Below are 17,515 nucleotides of genomic sequence, written 5' to 3' on the forward strand. Positions count from 1 at the left end.
TTTATAATCATCTTAATATTTTACTGCTTTTTTTATGCTGGCATGCATTGGATGAAACTCACTGAGACAGCTGAATGCCCTTCCTAACACCAACAGTGCAGTGGGTGCTTTTTACATTCCAGTGGCACAGGTGCCAGTCATGAAACACCGGCCTCGGTCACCACTATGATTTAAATGAGTTAACTTCCCCTACATCATTTTTCAACAAAAATTTCTAAAAAATTCTGGTAACGATCTACTCATGTGATTAACACACCCACTAAAGTTTATTTTTGTTTTTGCAAAAAAATTGCATAATTACATGGGTTTTTATGGTGTATGTGTGTGTGTGTATATATATATATATATATATATATATATATATATATATATATATATATATATATATATATTTATTATCCAACCCATACCAGCATGAAACATAGACGTTAAATCATGATAATAATGATAATATATGATGATACATGTGTACACAAACACACACACACACACACACACATATATATACAGCACAGTTTCTGTTGACCAAATTCTAAAGTTCCACTCACAAAGCATTGGTTAACCCAAGTCTATAAGAGAATACACCTGCACACATGGAAAACAAACACTGACGATGATTTGATGGGATTAATACCAAAATAAAATTGAGCATTCAATATTTCTGCATAGACATAGCTTGGAAGAGTGAGAAAACAATAAAATACCTATTAATGGGTTGTCTCGAACATCAAGCACCACCAGTGTGGTGTTATATTGCAACATTTTATTCATTGCTTTGCCTCCAAAATTTGAGATTCCACAGTTCTGCATATCTAAAGCTGTAAATAAAATAAAACAAAACACAATAAAATGATGTCTGTAAATATATGTGTGGAGGAAGAAGGGGTGTAACTTGTGAGGTGTGACAGGTTAATAACTTCTGAATGTAAGGCAGCAAGCTAGCCGAATCTTTAGCATGCCAGGCATAATACTTAGTGGCATTTTGTCTGTCTTTATGTGCTGGTTCAAATTCCACCAGAGTCAACGTTACCTTTCATCCATTTGGGGGTCAATAAAACAAGTACCAGAATGGGGTCGATGCAATCAATTTTCAGCCCTTCCCAAAATTTGCTGGCCTTGTGCCAAAATTTGATCCAATAATTTCTGGATGTATTGAAATGAATTGATAAAAGTCTACAATTATTAGAGAATTTATTCAAGGGTTGGCTGAAAAGTTCATGGGCTGACCAAGATGTTCTCATGGAATGTGACTAAATGAGGTTTATTTTTCAACATAATCCACCCCCACTGTGGTTCACACACTTCTTCCCACAGTGGAAGTCCTAGTAACACAACAGGCAGTTCTGTAAGCCTTACCATGCCTATTTGAGATAACTATACCTGACGTATCATGTAATGTTGCTTCTAGTTGCTGTTTCAAGTATAACAAGAATCTTCCACTATTTTTTAAAATTGTTCAGAGAAATTAATTTATGCTTTGTTCATTCTTGTTTATATTCTTAAGACTAAGAGACTATCTTCAGACATGGTGTTCCAGAATGTCTTTTCTTTTTTTTTTTTTTGTTTGGTGGGGAAGAAATTCCTCAGGTCCAAAGCTTCCAGCTATTTTGTCACATGGGTAAAATTACCCCATTGGTAATAGCCTTAAAGTTTGGCCTTGATGTTATGTGTACTCAAGATGACCCTCCCACCACAACAGAGTACTCAAGAACACCTGCCCATCATAACAGAACAGAGATCCTAAAACCAAGGTGCCACATAAAAAACACATGTGTGGGTGCTGGTGCCATGTAAAAAGCACTGGTGATGGTGCCACATAAAAAGCACTGGTGATGGTGCCACATAAAAAGTACTGGTGATGGTGTCACATAAAAAGCACTGGTGATGGTGCCACTTAAAAATTCCCTGGTACACTCTGTGGAGTGATCACCATTAGGAAGGGCATCCAACCATGGAAATACAGCCAAAATAGACTATGGAACCAGATGTGTGCTCCTGACCTTGCCAGTTCCTGTCAAGCTGTCCAACCCATGCCAGCATAGAAAACAGACGTTAAATGTTGATGACGATGATGATGCTACGTGTGCATGTACGTGTGTGCGTACACAAAAATGTCATCACTGACCAGAGAGATGTTGGCATTATTTATACTAGCAGTATTCTCAATGGAATTATCATTAATATTCTTCATCTATTCTTTTGTAATATGTGTCTGAGCGAATAAATATTTACTTATGCTTTCTTGTGTATATTGTATGTGTATGACAGTCTTGTTTTTGCAATATTTTCTTTTGAGAGGCTTAGGTCAAAATTTTTATAATCATTTTTTAACGTAGACAACATGAAAAATATAAAATTTATCTAAAAATATTGGCAAATCATATATATATATATATATATATTCTGTCATCCCTGTATGTGTAGACTCCAAGCTTTCCAAGTAAGTTTTTATTATATATTGTAATATTGATCTATTATTATGATGACACATATAAAGATATGATATACACACGTAAATGATATGCAGACAGGTAATAAAGAAAAAAGGTAAATGGACAGGCTTATCTAATCAATAAAAGCTATTTCATGTAGTAATTATCCTTTCTTCAAAGAGTTTCTTGAGAACAATACTTGACTAGGTCAGCATTGAATAATAATGACAATAATCCTTTCTACTATAGGCACAAGGCCTGAAATTTGGCGGGAGAGGACTAGTCGATTACATCGAGCCCAGAGTTTCACTTGGTGCTTAATTTATCAAGTCCAAAAGGATGAAAAGCAAAGTTGACCTAGGCAGAATTTGAACTCAGACCATTAAAAATGGATGAAATGTCATGATTCTGTGTGCTAACAATTCTGCCAACTCACCACCTCAATAATAATATTCATAATAATAATAATAATACTAACAACCACAGAAACAACAGGCAATATCACTGAGTTAAATGACATAATATATGCGGCAGCCACTGCAGCCACAAAAGAAGCAGGATACTCACTCAAACCCATCCGAACAGGAGTTCTACCAAACAGACCTTGTGGATAAATAACATCCAGAACAAAATTAAAAAAAAGAGAAAAGATTTATCGATTCTCAACGAAATTAGTAAACAATCAACACTACTAAGTAACAAGAAGAAAACAAAAATACTGTACAAATACAGCATTACAGAAAAAGATTTACCTGAGGCAAAAGAAAAACTAAAGCAAGACATCCTTGCCAAAGCACAAAGGATCCGCCGGTATGAGAAACGCCAATGTTTCTTTGAACAAAACAAACAGTTCAAATCCAACCCCAAAAAACTCTACCAAGAACTGGGTAAAAATAAAATAGACATTACTTCAGCACCAACAGCAGAAGAACTAGAGAATTTCTGGAAACAAATATGGTCGGTGAAGCAACAACCCCAGAAAAGGACCATTAAAACAACGAACTTAGCACCTGAGCAACTCTGGGCCCCTATAACAACTGAAGAGGTAACCCAGACACTGCAAAGACTAAGCAACTGGAAGGCACCTGGACACGACAAGATCCCCAATTTCTGGTTAAAACACCTGCCAGCAATGCATAAAAAGCTGGCAGAAAACTTTAACAACATACTCGCAGATCCAGAGACAATGCCTGAATGGCTCACAAAAGGGAAAACCATCTTAATCCCCAAATCCACGGAAACGGAGAAACCACAAAACTATAGACCTATAACCTGTCTCCCTACGATCTACAAAGCCTTTACTGCAATAATATCGCAGAGATTGAGTAAACACCTGGAAAATAACAACCTGTTTCCAGAAGAGCAGAAGGGATGCTGCAAGGGCTCATACGGCTGTAAAGATCAATTATTGATCAATAAAGCCATAACTGAAGACAGCCGCAGAAAGAAGAAAGGCCTCAGTATGGCCTGGGTGGACTACCAAAAGGCTTTCGACAGTGTTCCCCACACGTGGATTCTGGAAACACTAGCCATAAACAAGGTGGCACCAATTATCATAAAATACATAGAGCACTCAATGAACAAATGGCAGACAGTGCTACAGCTCCAAACAAAAGAGGGACTTGTGAAAACGAAAGCCATCCCCATTAGAAGAGGAATATTCCAGGGAGACACGCTCTCTCCACTCCTGTTCTGCCTGGCACTCACACCTTTAACCGAATTGCTAAATAGAACTGGATGCGGTTACAAATGCTATGGAAAAACAGTCAGCCACCTTCTATATATGGATGACCTAAAATTATATGCTAAAAACGACAAAGAGCTAGAAACACTACTACAGACAGTACACGGCTTTACCAAGGAAATAGACATGAAATTCGGATTAGAAAAATGTGCCAAAGCAACCCTGAAAAGAGGAAAATTAGTTAAAAGTAGCAATATAACACTAGATAAAGCCAATGAAATAAGAGAACTAGACGAAAGCCAACCATATAAGTATTTAGGAGTCAATGAACTAGATAGGATACAACATACACAAATGAAAGAAAAGATAAAGAAAGAGTACTATAGACGAGTTAGATCAATACTAAAAACAGAGCTCAATGCTAAAAACAAGATAATGGGTATCAACACTTTAGCTGTCCCAGTTATAAGCTACAGCTACAACATCCTTAACTGGACACTAAACGAACTATGTAAAATAGACAGGAAAACAAGAAAAATAATGACAGGATATAGGATGCACCACCCAAAATCTGACATAGAAAGGCTATATATACAACGCACAGAAGGTGGCAGGGGTCTTATACAGCTAGAAAACTATTATAAAATAACCACCATAGGACTGCAAAAATACCTACTCCAGAAGCAAGGGAAGCTAATACAAATAGCCACAAAACACGAGCAAAACAAAAAACTGTTTTCAGTATTTAAGGAAGCTGACAAATACAAACAAGAAATCAATCTACCTAACAAATACGAAGAAGAAGAAGAAGAAACAACAAAAGCTATAAAACAAATGAAATCCAAACTAAAACTAGAACAGCAACGGACCATGATAAAACAATGGCAAGAAAAGCCCCTACATGGTAAATACTGGGCTAAACTAAATGCGAAAGAAATAGACAGAGAAAAATCCCAGCAATGGCTGAGAAGCTCAGGACTCAAAGCAAGAGACTGAAGGATTTTTAATTGCTGCACAAGACCAGAGCCTCCCCACCAGAAATTACCAAAAACACATAATGAAAAGAAATATAACAAGTAACTGTAGAATATGTGGAGATCGACAAGAAACAATAAATCATATTATCTCTGGCTGCCCAGTCCTGGCTAAGAAGGAATATATTCACAGACACGACAGAGCTGGGACCTATATACACTGGAAGCTATGCCAACACTATGGGATAACAACAGAAAAAAGATGGTATAAACACACGCCAGAAAAGGTCACAGAAAACAAGAAAGCAACCATACTCTGGGATATGCCAATACACACAGATAGAGAAATTAAGGCAAATAGACCAGATATAGTTGTCAAAGATCATGAAGGAAAAAAATGCTTTCTAATTGATGTATCAATACCAGCAGATGACAACGTTTCTCGAAAAGAAATGGAAAAACTTTCAAAATACAAAGACCTGGAAATAGAGATAACTCGAATGTGGAGTCTAAAAACAGAAACAATTCCTATCATAGTAGGTGCCTTAGGTATAATTAAAAAATACTCAGACAAATACATAACAAAAATACCAGGACTTACAAATATATGTAACATACAGAAAATTGCACTACTGGGTACTGCACACATTCTACGCAAAACACTTTCAATACAGTAAACATAAAAGCACCACAGCAAACCACAGCACATACCCAAGGCGCACAGAGCTGCGCTCGGTAGTGAAGTGAAAGCACGTTATAAAAATAAAACTACTGAACAATAATAATAATAATTCCTATCATAGTAGGTGCCTTAGGTATAATAAAAAAATATTCAGACAAATACATAACAAAAACACCAGGACTTACAAATATATATAACATACAGAAAATTGCACTACTGGGCACTGCACACATCCTACGCAAAACACTTTCAATACAGTAACCATAAGAGCATCACAGCAAACCACAGCACATACCCAAGGCACACAGAGCTGCGCTCGGTAGTGAAGTGAAAGCACGTTATAAAAATAAAACTACTGAATAATAATAATAACAACACATTCCACTTGATGCACACAGCCTGAAATTTGAGAGAATGCTTAGTTGATTATATTGATTGAGCCCAGTGTGGTACTTATTTTATCAACTCCAAAAGGATGAAAGGCAAAGTCAACCTGGGAAGAACTTGGACTCAAAACAAAAAGACAAACAAAATGATTAACAACATATTGTCTGGCATGCTAATGGATCTACCAGCTTGCTGCTTCATTATTATTATTATTATTATTATTATTATTATTATTATTATTATTATTGGTGGTAGTGGTGGTTCTAATTTAGACACAAGGCCAACAATTTTGAGAAGGGTGTTGATACCATTAACCCCACTATTTGACAGCTACTTTATTTCATTAAACCTTGAAGGATAAAAAACAAAGTTGAGATTCAAATTCTTTCTGAGTTCAAATCACGCTGAAGTCAACTCTGATTCGAAGTAAGTACTATTGTTATTATTATTATCATTATTATTATTGTTGTTCAGTAGTTTTATTTTTATAACGTGCTTTCACTTCACTACCGAGCGCAGCTCTGTGTGCCTTGGGTCTGTGCTGTGATTTGCTGTGATGCTCTTATGGTTACTGTATTGAAAGTGTTTTGTGTAGAATGTGTGCAGTGCCCAGTAGTGCAATTTTCTGTATGTTATATATATTTGTAAGTCCTGGTGTTTTTGTTATGTATTTGTCTGAATATTTTTTTACTATACCTAAGGCACCTACTATGATAGGAATTGTTTCTGTTTTTAGATTCCACATTCGAGTTACCTCTATTTCTAGGTCTTTGTAGTTTGAAAGTTTTTCCATTTCTTTTAGGGAAACGTTGTCATCTGCTGGTATTGATACATCAATTAGAAAGCATTTTTTTTCTTCATGATCTTTGACATTATTATTATTATTATTATTATTATTATTATTATTATTATTATTATCATTATTATTATTATAGTTTCAAACATTTCCAAAAAGAGATAAATTTTAGGGGATAGTATAATCAATAAATTCAATTCAAGAATTTGATGATGTTTATTTATTCAATCTCATACCCTAGTAAGATTTGAACTCAGAAAATAAAAGTACACAACTAAATATTACAAAGAATTTAGTCCAAGGCTATATCATTTCCACTGTCTGCTGCCAGTATCATAACAGTATTTATCATATGAGAATCATTATATTATATATTATTGTATATTGTATTATTGATCAGTGATAATAACACATGAAATTATGAGATACACTCATAAACAATATGCAGATAAGTAATAAAGAAAGGTAAGTGGACAGACAGACATGAGTGATCAATACACACATCTACATAAAAACACAAACACATCAGTATGCACAAATGTACATACTTGTATGCATACATAAAACCACACATGTACACACACACCTACGTATAGAGGCTACAAAGCAAATAATGGTAATACCTATCTTTAGCATTCAATAAACTTTCCATGCCTTTATTTACACACTTGCAATGCAATTAAAATATGTAAAGAGTTTCGTAGGCTGACATCTGAGAATACAAATTGCTTTTATAGATATCAATAATTTGTATACTGATATACATCTATACATCTATACATACACACACACATATCTCAGAGAATAATTTCTTTTCCGTATTAAAGATAGGGTGACACAAAGCGCTTGTTTTGATGAAATGGAACTATCCAGAACTAGCTAAAAATTATTCACTGCTTATCAACCATGTTATTTCTATTGACTGCAACTTTCTGATGCATATATACAACAGAAAATAGCATAGTGGTTAAGTAAGTTAAGCTTACTAGCTTCATAATGTGTTGTGGAGATAAACTGAGTAACAGGTATACATTCTTGTCCATTTATTGTTTTGTCCTTTTACTTGTTTCAGTCATTTGACTGTGGTCATGCTAGAGCACCACCATAAAATGTTATAGTCGAAGAAATCAACCCCAGGACTTATTCTCACCTAGTACTTATTCTATCAGTCTCTTTTGTCAAACTGCTAAGTTATGGGGACATAAACACACCAGCATTGGTTGTTAAGCGATTGTGTGTGTGTGTGGGGGGGGGGGGAGAAACACAGGAAACAAAATAGAAGCACAGGAAACAAAATAGAAACATGGGAAACAAAATAGAAACACAGGGAACAAAATAGAAGAGTTGGAGTAGTTTTCAATGAACACAGAGATCAGAGGTTCATCTTGTCACTGATGCTAGATCCACTTAGCTCTAAGCTTCTGTAGCCACTGCAGGGCAACTCTGATTGAACAGACTTGCAATCAAAGGCATTCCAGCTGTTGCATCTCACTTTTTTTAAGGGTATGTAGGGCTACAATATTTAATGTGTTCATTTTTTATTTAAAACAGTAGCATGTGATTTGAGGAAGATTTAGCAGCTATGTCTCACAGGTTTCCTTGTTGGCTTGCCTAGTTCTAAGTATGTACCACAGGCTGGTAGCTACTATGTCACAGCAAGTACTAGCATTGGTTAGTTTGCAGTACTGAGCTCAGTTCCTTACTATCTGTGGTAATCTAACATCCTATTAAGAAAGAGATCTATTTCTTTATCACTTAACATTTCAAAGACCACAGTTAAAAGTAAACCTCATGATTCTTATGGTCTGGAAACACTTAATAGAGTGGTTACCTTTCACCCAGAGATCATCTCTTAAAGCTTCAGCAAGCAGCATAGCACCATGGTCTCCAATCATTGGGTTATCATTTAGTGTAATCCGACGTAACCCGGTCATGCATTCTAAATCTGGTTGACGGTAGCGTAAACTGTTTTTCCAAGCTTCATTGTGACGGACCAATGATTGATGCTAAAGAGGAAAAGAAAAATATTATATTATTTTTAGCATATAACAGATAACGCACTTAGAAAAACTAGTATCTATGCCAAGCAGTTTAGTGAACTGTCAAACATAGAAAGAAATGTGTAAAAAAAGGAATCATGAAATATACCTTTAAGAATATCAATCCGTTAATTCTACAGAATAGAAATTTAACCTTACTCTCAAATAACATTGGAGAGATCATAAAAGTCTGGTGCAAATAGAATCATGTATCTTTCAGCTAGGTTTCTCATATATTAAGAAATTGCCTGAATAAATTACTTGGCAATAAATCTATAAGATAAATATAACCTGCCACAGAATATATGAATTAATTCAACATAAGATTACTGTATTAGTCTCAAGAGAGGTAGTTGACAATTCTGCCTTGCAATGTTTTCTTTTTATTCTGACATTGAGAAAATATGTTTTTATTCTATGAGACCTAATTGCAGCTAAAAGAAGGTTTGCATGGGGAGAGATTAAAAGATAATATTTGCCAAGAAAATATTGTAAGTAAATCCAATGACTTATACTTCAGTGCTGAAAAATAAGAATATATATATTTAACTTCGCATTTTTTAAATTTTATTTATTTATTTTTTTTTTTTTAGAACAATGCTCATATATATATATTCTTCTATAGAATTAATCTGATTAAGTAACCTGCTCAAAGAGAAAATAAATTGATGCATAACCTTAAAGAAAAGTAACGAAATTATTCATGAGCCCAAAGAGACAATGAACTAAGTCATAAGTTCAAAGAGACAAATGTCTCTTAAAATTCATGAAGTTGCATAGCTCTGGTTTCATAAAGTTAGAAAGATAAAAGATAAATCAATCCTGGATAAGATTCCAATCAATTTCAAGCAACATTTCTAGGAGAGCCAGTACCTGTTTCCAACAGCTATGAAAATTGAAGCATATTGAATTAATTTACTACCCAAACACACAATTAAATATCTACAGTGGATTTGAACTTCGGACCACTGTGTTGACCTTCCAATACCTAATCCAGTGAGCCACTTTTACATTTACCCACTTTGGTTGGATATTTATCTTATTCTGTGAATAAGAAGCCACAATGACAAATATTTGGTGATAATTGTTTAAAAATAAGTATCTTATCTTTATTAGTTTTGTATCTTATCTTTATGACTAAATTTTAACTGAGTGCAATAAGATTAACTTCACTCACTAACAAAATCACAGTCATAGCCAAAAATTTGGAACATTATTTAAAAAATTAAAATTGTTATGCCCTAGTACAATTTGATTCAAATATATACAATGTATATATTCGGGCATTTAATAAAAAAATTTTAATTTTCAGACCTATGTTCCAAACTTTTGACCAAGAAATAATATATTGCAAATTAAACATAACTTTAGGCATTTCATATAAAAATTCTGATTTTGGACCAATGTTCCAAACTTTTGGCCATGACTGTACATAACAAAGGAGTAGATTAAATCAGACCACTTCTTCCTGAAGTCATCATCATTCTCATAAACTTCAGTATACACAACTATCCTTGGTTAAGTGCACTCATTCAGCTAATTCAAAAACCAAATCATTGCAAACAGTCTGCACTAGTTAGTATTCTCATTTACCTGTAATTCTAATGAACATTCCAACTCTCAAAGCATTTCTATCTATCTCTCACTTTCAAACTCAATCTTCAACCAGTTGTCCCCATCTCCAATACCTAATCTCTTGCTCTGCTATATCACACATCAGTAAAAAAAAAAAAAAAAGCACTGCTTTTGCTGATGTTTTGAATTCTCAAAAATCTTCAATGATGCCTGGCAAAAGAACTTCTAAACTAAGCTACACACTTATATGATTCATTTGTCTCCCATATCTTAGATTGGGAATTTTCAAATGTACATTGATGGAACTTACTCTAACCCACATTTTATCAAACCCATGGTAGGGTTACTCTAATAGAAATCCAACAACCAAGTCTTCAAACAGTTTGAAGACACAATCATTGCATGAAAATTATCTTGCACTACAACTATCCAATCCCTTAAAGTTACACATATGCTAGGTTCCAAAATTTTTGATGATCTTTCATAATAACTTCAAAATATATTGTTGGGTTGAGCTAACTCAGATTTCTCAATTTTTCTGTGGCTGAATCATATATATGATTGCCAGTTCTATAAATGTAAAAACCTAAATGTATCTGATCAATATTGTTGATGTGATTCTATCTTCCGGTATCTTGCAAATTTCAGCGATAATCATTGCTTTAACTGATTCCTCTGCTGAAACTGTACATTCACCATGCTGCTTCTCACAGTTTCACACATGGATAATTGCCAAAATCAACATCTTAAAGTCTAGAATTCTTCTTCAAGGTCAGAAAATACTTCAGCTCTAATAACTTGCTAATCATCAATGAAGCTCAAATGTGACTCACCTTACAGAACAGATCACAGTGGCATAGTACGAGTATGTGCCACCAAGAGAAGCCCTTGATTTTGTTATCCCTAGCCTATACAGGCTTATGCAGCAGACTGTTCCCAACTCCCCAACCTCCAGCTTTGCTATTGCAGAAATCAGAATAAGTTCTGGCTCAACCCTTTTGTTACCATATTTGTTTTGAAATACACATCCTTCGTTTCAATTAATTTTTAAAATGAAGAGTTTAATAAGATAACATGATCATTATTAAACTGGTTTTTGGAACATAAATTAGCGTGAACTTTTAACGGAAGGTTAGGGAAGAATCAGGGGCAGTCTGAGGCAGGTTGGTGTTGAAAGGGATAATGAGCCAGTAAGCTCAAGACAGTGGTATGAATACAGTGTCCACTGTTTAGGACACCCACTGAGTTTGCTGCACCCTATACAAGCTTACACAACAGACCCAAAAGTGCCACCCGCATAAAAGTGTCGGCCAGGGCTGGATTAAGACCCATAGAGGCCCTAAGCACTTAAACGGTTTTGGTGCCTTCAAGTATATATAAATGGTTCAAAATGTAAACAAAAATAATTCAAAATATAAATGATAATAAACCATAAAATAAATTTTTAATTCTTAAAATGAAACAAAATTCACAGTAAGATGGACAATAATGTTCATTTTTGTATGCTTCCATTTTGTTTATATTTGAAAAGTTTTTGTTTTTTTGTGCCGGTGGCATGTAAAAAGACACCATTTAAGCGTGGCCGTTGCCAGTACCGCCGGACTGGCCCTCATGTCGGTGGCACGTAAAAAGCACCCACTGCACTCTCGGAGTGGTTGGCATTAGGAAGGGCATCCAGCTGTAGAAACTCTGCCAGATCAGATTGGAGTCTGGTGTAACCATCTAGTTCACCAGTCCCCAGTCAAGTCGTCCAACCCATGCTAGCATGGAAAGCGGACGTTAAATGATGATGATGATGATGATGATATATATATATATATATATATATATATATATATATATATATGCATGTATATATATCAATAACATTGTGTTTATGAATGTGTTTATATGTATTTATGCATTTTTATGTGTGTGTGTGTACACAAACATTGTGAATGTAGGAATATATGTTTATATCTACAAAAGTGTATGTATGTATATGCATGTATATATGCAAGCATTGGGGGGGGGGAGGCGCACGTTAGTGCATGTCTGTGTAGATGTATGTTTATATAAGGCATGATTACATGTGTTTTTGTATTCATATATTTATATGTGTTTATGACAGACAGAAGGGGAGAGAGGGAGAGGGGGGGAGAGAAAGAGACAGACAGATGGACGGACGGATAGACAGAGAAGGAATCAGAGTATGTGTGAGAAGAAGCAGCAGCAACAGGCCGCAATAGCCACCCTTCCACCAACACTATTGATAACCTCCCCACTACAATTATTGACTTGTTTGTGTTGGCAGAAAATCTAAAATATCTTCAGAAAGAGGAAGGAAAACAAAGATGTGACATTTTTATGCCTTTCTTAAGGGATAATAGTAACAATGTAAAGTGTATAAAAAAAGGAGTACAATTGCTGCAATCTCTCCCTACTCTGCTTGCAATTGAAAGCCATGGCAACATCACCAGCTCTCCAATCCCTGTGACCATCCCATCCAGGAAAATTCGCAGGAGAGGTGACTGGCCACAACTCAACAAACGTTTTGACACATGATTGATGAATTATAGCTTTTAAGTATCTTGAATGCCCATTGGGTATCAACAAACATAGTGAGAGTATGTGGGTGGGTGTGAGGAAGAAAGGAGAGAGACTGTTTCTACTATGATTTATTGTATTCTTCGTGTCCACATACCCCCACAGCAGCCAAAACTATCAGTTTAGTGGGGGGAGGGAGAAACTATTTACTTAACCTATACATTTTATTCAAGAGGGTTTAACCAATGTTTTATATTTTTTATCTTTTACTTGTTTCAGTCATTGGACTTGGGGCATGATAGGGTGGGTGGAGATGTTGAGGCACTGCATTGAAGGTTTTGTTTTAGTCAAACTTGGTACTCATACTATTGATCTCTTTTGCAGAACTGCTTAGTTACAAGAACATAAAGAAATCACCCCAGTTGTCAAGTAGTAGTGGATGACAATCACACACACAACATTTTTCTCTAACTCTTTAGTATTCAGATTTCTTCTGTTAAATCATCATCATCATTTAACGGCCATTGTCTATGCTGGCATGAATTGGATGGGCTGACATGCTGTACCAGACTCTAGTCTCATTTGGCACAGTTTTCTATGGTTGGATACCCTTCCTAAAACCAACCACTCTGAGACTGTAAAATCAAATTCTCTGTTAGAATGAATTTTTTGTTAGTTGTGCCTTGATAATGATAATGACTGCATGAAGCTTTTATATCATACCACAGTACAATAGTTATCAAAGGGTAACTGTGTTGTTCATTTTCTTGAACTTGTTTGATACAATAGCGGACTTTTTTCAGAATACTTCACTAACCACTTCTCTGATTGTTTCAAAATGTGATACCTTTTCCTGAGTGACATCTTCGCCAAACTAAATGATCTCAGTATGTTATTGCATGGGAATCAAAAAACATTTGTCGATTCTAAATCGTCCATTACTGCCTGCATTTCTAAATTAGCACTATATAAGATGAACATTTCAAGATGTCAATACCACCAAGTTTCAATGATTTAATAGCTTGAAAGATGAATTGGTTGAAGACAATATCATTACATATTGCGATTATTTACAATCATTGTATGATGACATGGTACAGCGATTTCAGGATATTATCACATTGCCTGTTCCAGTTGGTTATAACAGCCTGTTTGAAGTCCAAGTAATTGATTGCAAAGATGATGTGCAGGAAGAATTGTTAGATTTATTATGCAGTATTGGCTTCTCAGTAAATATGGCTTGTGATATCATCAAAGTATAATGACATCCCTATCTACAGAAGCACTTGAAGTTGATTTTGCTTGCCTTCCCAATGTCCTACTTGGTAGAAGCTGGATTCGGCCATATTAATACCTTGTTATCTAGAGGTGGATATAATCAAGTGAGGTGACTTGTGGTTAAAAAGTAACTAATTTTAAACCAAATGTATCTGCACTGGCTGCATCACACCAGACACAGGGGTCACACTGATGATACATATATATATATGTGTGTGTGTGTGTGTGTGTGTGTGTGTGTGTGTATATAGTCAATTCAATAAACGAATTTAAAAAATGTATTTTAAAAAACGGATGAGAGGACATGCACAAAAAATGTATTAGCTTGACATTCAGTGAAAGTAGTGAGTTTGATGTTTTGAGCATAGCTCTTTGTTGGAAAGGAGAAAGGGAAAAGTTCAAAGATGGAAAAGAAATCACTAAAGACAGTGTTGCTATATAAAAAAAGCTAGTGCTGGTGCCACATAAAAAGCACTAGTAATGGCACCATGTAAAATGCACTGGTAATAGTACCATGTAAAAAGCACTGGCAATGGTGCCATGTAAAAAGCACTGGTGATGGTGCCATGTAAAAAGCACTGGTGATGGTGCCATGTAAAAAGCACCCACTACACTCTGTAAAGTGGTTGGTATTAAAAACGACATCCAGTCATAGAAACCATGCTAAAACAGTCTATATGGAACCTGGTGCAGCTCCTGGACTTGCTACCTCCTGTCAAACTGCCCAACCAATATCAGCATGGAAAACAGATATGAAATGGTGATAATGATGATGATATTATTTACACTGGACAGATAGGTGTCCTCACTAAAATTCCACCAGGACACCTGATGAAGGCTGGAGAGTAAATCAGCTGAAACATTGTGGTAACAACAAACAAGGTGAGGACACCTATCCATCCAATGTAAATAATGTACATAATTCTTCATCTCTAAAATATAGAACAATGATGATGATATTAGTGTGGGATAAAAGTCATGTACAGAATACATTCAATACATTGAGGAATTGTCAAAGACATGCTTCAAACACACACACACACAACTTGGACATTTACACTTTACTGTATCTAACAGTTGGTTAGTTCTTACAGGTTATAATAGAAGTGTCCAATTTTCAATAATTTTTTTTTTTATTCTATTCCCTATCTTCCACAAATTCTTGCTGGAATTGAAAAAGGGCATTTTGTTTGTTTTTCTTTCACTCTCTCTCTCTCTCCCTCTCTCTCCCTCTCCCCCCTCTCTCTCCCTCTCCCCCCTCTCTCTCTCTTGAGACTTCTTTGTGTGAGACACACATATACATATGAGCATATCCACTTATATGTTAATGTACATCTTTGCATGTGTGTGTGTGTGTATGCATGCATGCATTTATGTCAGCATGTGTACATTAGTGAATGCATGTGTGCAGGTATGACTATCTGTGTGTGTGTGTGTGTGTGTGTGTGTGTGTCTGCTGTATAAATGATGTCTCTACATACATGTTAACGTATGTCTATACATGTATGTGTGTATGCATGTGCATGTGAGTAAGTGTGCATGCTTATATTAGTGTTTGCATGTGTGAATGTATGACTATATCTGTGTTCGTGAGTATGCAGTTATATGTATGATACATAAATATGTGCATACGTGCATGTTAACGTATGTCTATACACGTATGCGTATGCATATATGTGTGTGTGTGTGCACTTGTATATTAGTGTTTGTATGTGTGTGATATATAGCAGCGCTCCTCAACCAGTATGTCGCGGCACACTGGGGTGCCACATGATGATGCTAGGTGTGCTGCAGTGTAACCTGAATATAATTTTTTTCCCTATATTTTTAATCATATTTTTAGTTCAGGTGTGCTGTTGAATTTTGAAAAGAATACAGGTGTACTGCAAGTGAAAAAAAAAAAAAAAGGTTGCAGAGCACTGATATATAGATATAAGTGATGTGGAAGGGGGGGGGGGTAAAATAAAGAAGCACCAGAAGATATAAGAGATAGGGGTGTGGAAGGTCTATCTGTTTACATCTCTACAGCCACTAAATCTAACACTACTGCTGCTATTTCAAGTTGACAAGAGAGGAGATAACAGAGATCGACATGCCTCTCAAATAGATCTTCTGGTGATTTATTGCATTGATTGTAGCTAGATTAAACACAGGGGAACAATGGTGGTGACATGAAGTCATGGTCACAATGTATGAGAGAGGGGGGAAGGGGAGGGGAGAAGCAGAAAGGAGGGACAGAGAGGGGGAAATAGAAAGGAGAGAAGTAAGAGGGAAAAGAGGGAAGGGGGTATAAGATAGGAGAAGAGAAGCAGGAGGGGGAGGAGATGCAAAATAGGGGAGGAGAAAGAGGAGAAGAAAAAGAAGATGCAGGAAAGAGAGAGTGGGGGGAAACAAATGTAAGGCGATGGTCAAATCAGGGTGAAGTGGAAAAAAAAAAATCAAAGAATTTGGAGAAGTAGGGGGATAAGGAAGGAGTAAAAAGAAATGCAAGAAGAGGGAGGAAGAGAGAGAGAGGAAGAGGGAATAGAGAAGCAGGAAGGGGAGGTGGGGAGAGAAGAAGTATGAGAGAGGAGGATGGGAGGAGGAGAAAGAAATAGAGAGGGAGAAGAAAAAGGAAAGAGAGAGAGAGAGAGAGAGAGAGAGAGAGAGAGAGAGAGAGACGTGTATGGAGATGGTCAAGACAGAATGAAGAAGAAGAAAAAAAAATCAGAGATAAGGAAGGAGTAAGGAAAAAATGCAAGGAGTGGGAGAGAGAAGCAGACTGGTTGTTCTATTGGTTTATTTTATTGACAATACACTGATTATCATTGAATAATCAATATTATCAAAGAGAAGGGGAAGAGAGAGTAAAGAAAGAAAAAAACATGGAGAAGAACAAAAGAGAAATAGAGAAGAATGAACAAAAAGTTAACTAGAGAGGGAGAGAGAGGGGGGAGAGAGAGGTGGAGTACTGGACATCAAGACAGACATGCAAATGTTTCCTAAATCTGCCATCCTTGAAACAACTCTTATTCTTAGAAAGGACATTTCTGTCCAAGGCTTTTTGTTAAAGGCTGATAATTAGTTTGAAGGAGAGAGAGAGACCCCCCCCCCCCCCAAAAAAAACCCTAGTATGTTGGATAATAATAATAATAATAATAAT

At 35.8% G+C, this 17,515-nt stretch overlaps 1 protein-coding gene across 2 annotated transcripts in view; it reads right to left on the reverse strand.

The window, feature by feature from the left end:
• LOC106878905 (centrosomal protein of 78 kDa) overlaps positions 1–17,515 on the reverse strand; it is a 244,217-nt gene that overhangs the window by 33,355 nt on the left and 193,347 nt on the right. For both annotated transcript variants that reach the window (XM_089365887.1, XM_089365886.1), the window contains exons 7-8: positions 8,787–8,961; positions 705–818 (exon numbers count right to left, since the gene is read on the reverse strand). In XM_089365887.1, the coding sequence (XP_089222013.1) occupies positions 705–818; positions 8,787–8,961 (289 nt within the window). The remainder of the gene's footprint in view (positions 1–704; positions 819–8,786; positions 8,962–17,515) is intronic.

Source organism: Octopus bimaculoides, chromosome 18, assembly GCF_046866305.1.
Source record: "Octopus bimaculoides isolate indiv1 chromosome 18, ASM4686630v1, whole genome shotgun sequence".
NCBI classification, from domain to species: domain Eukaryota; kingdom Metazoa; phylum Mollusca; class Cephalopoda; order Octopoda; family Octopodidae; genus Octopus; species Octopus bimaculoides.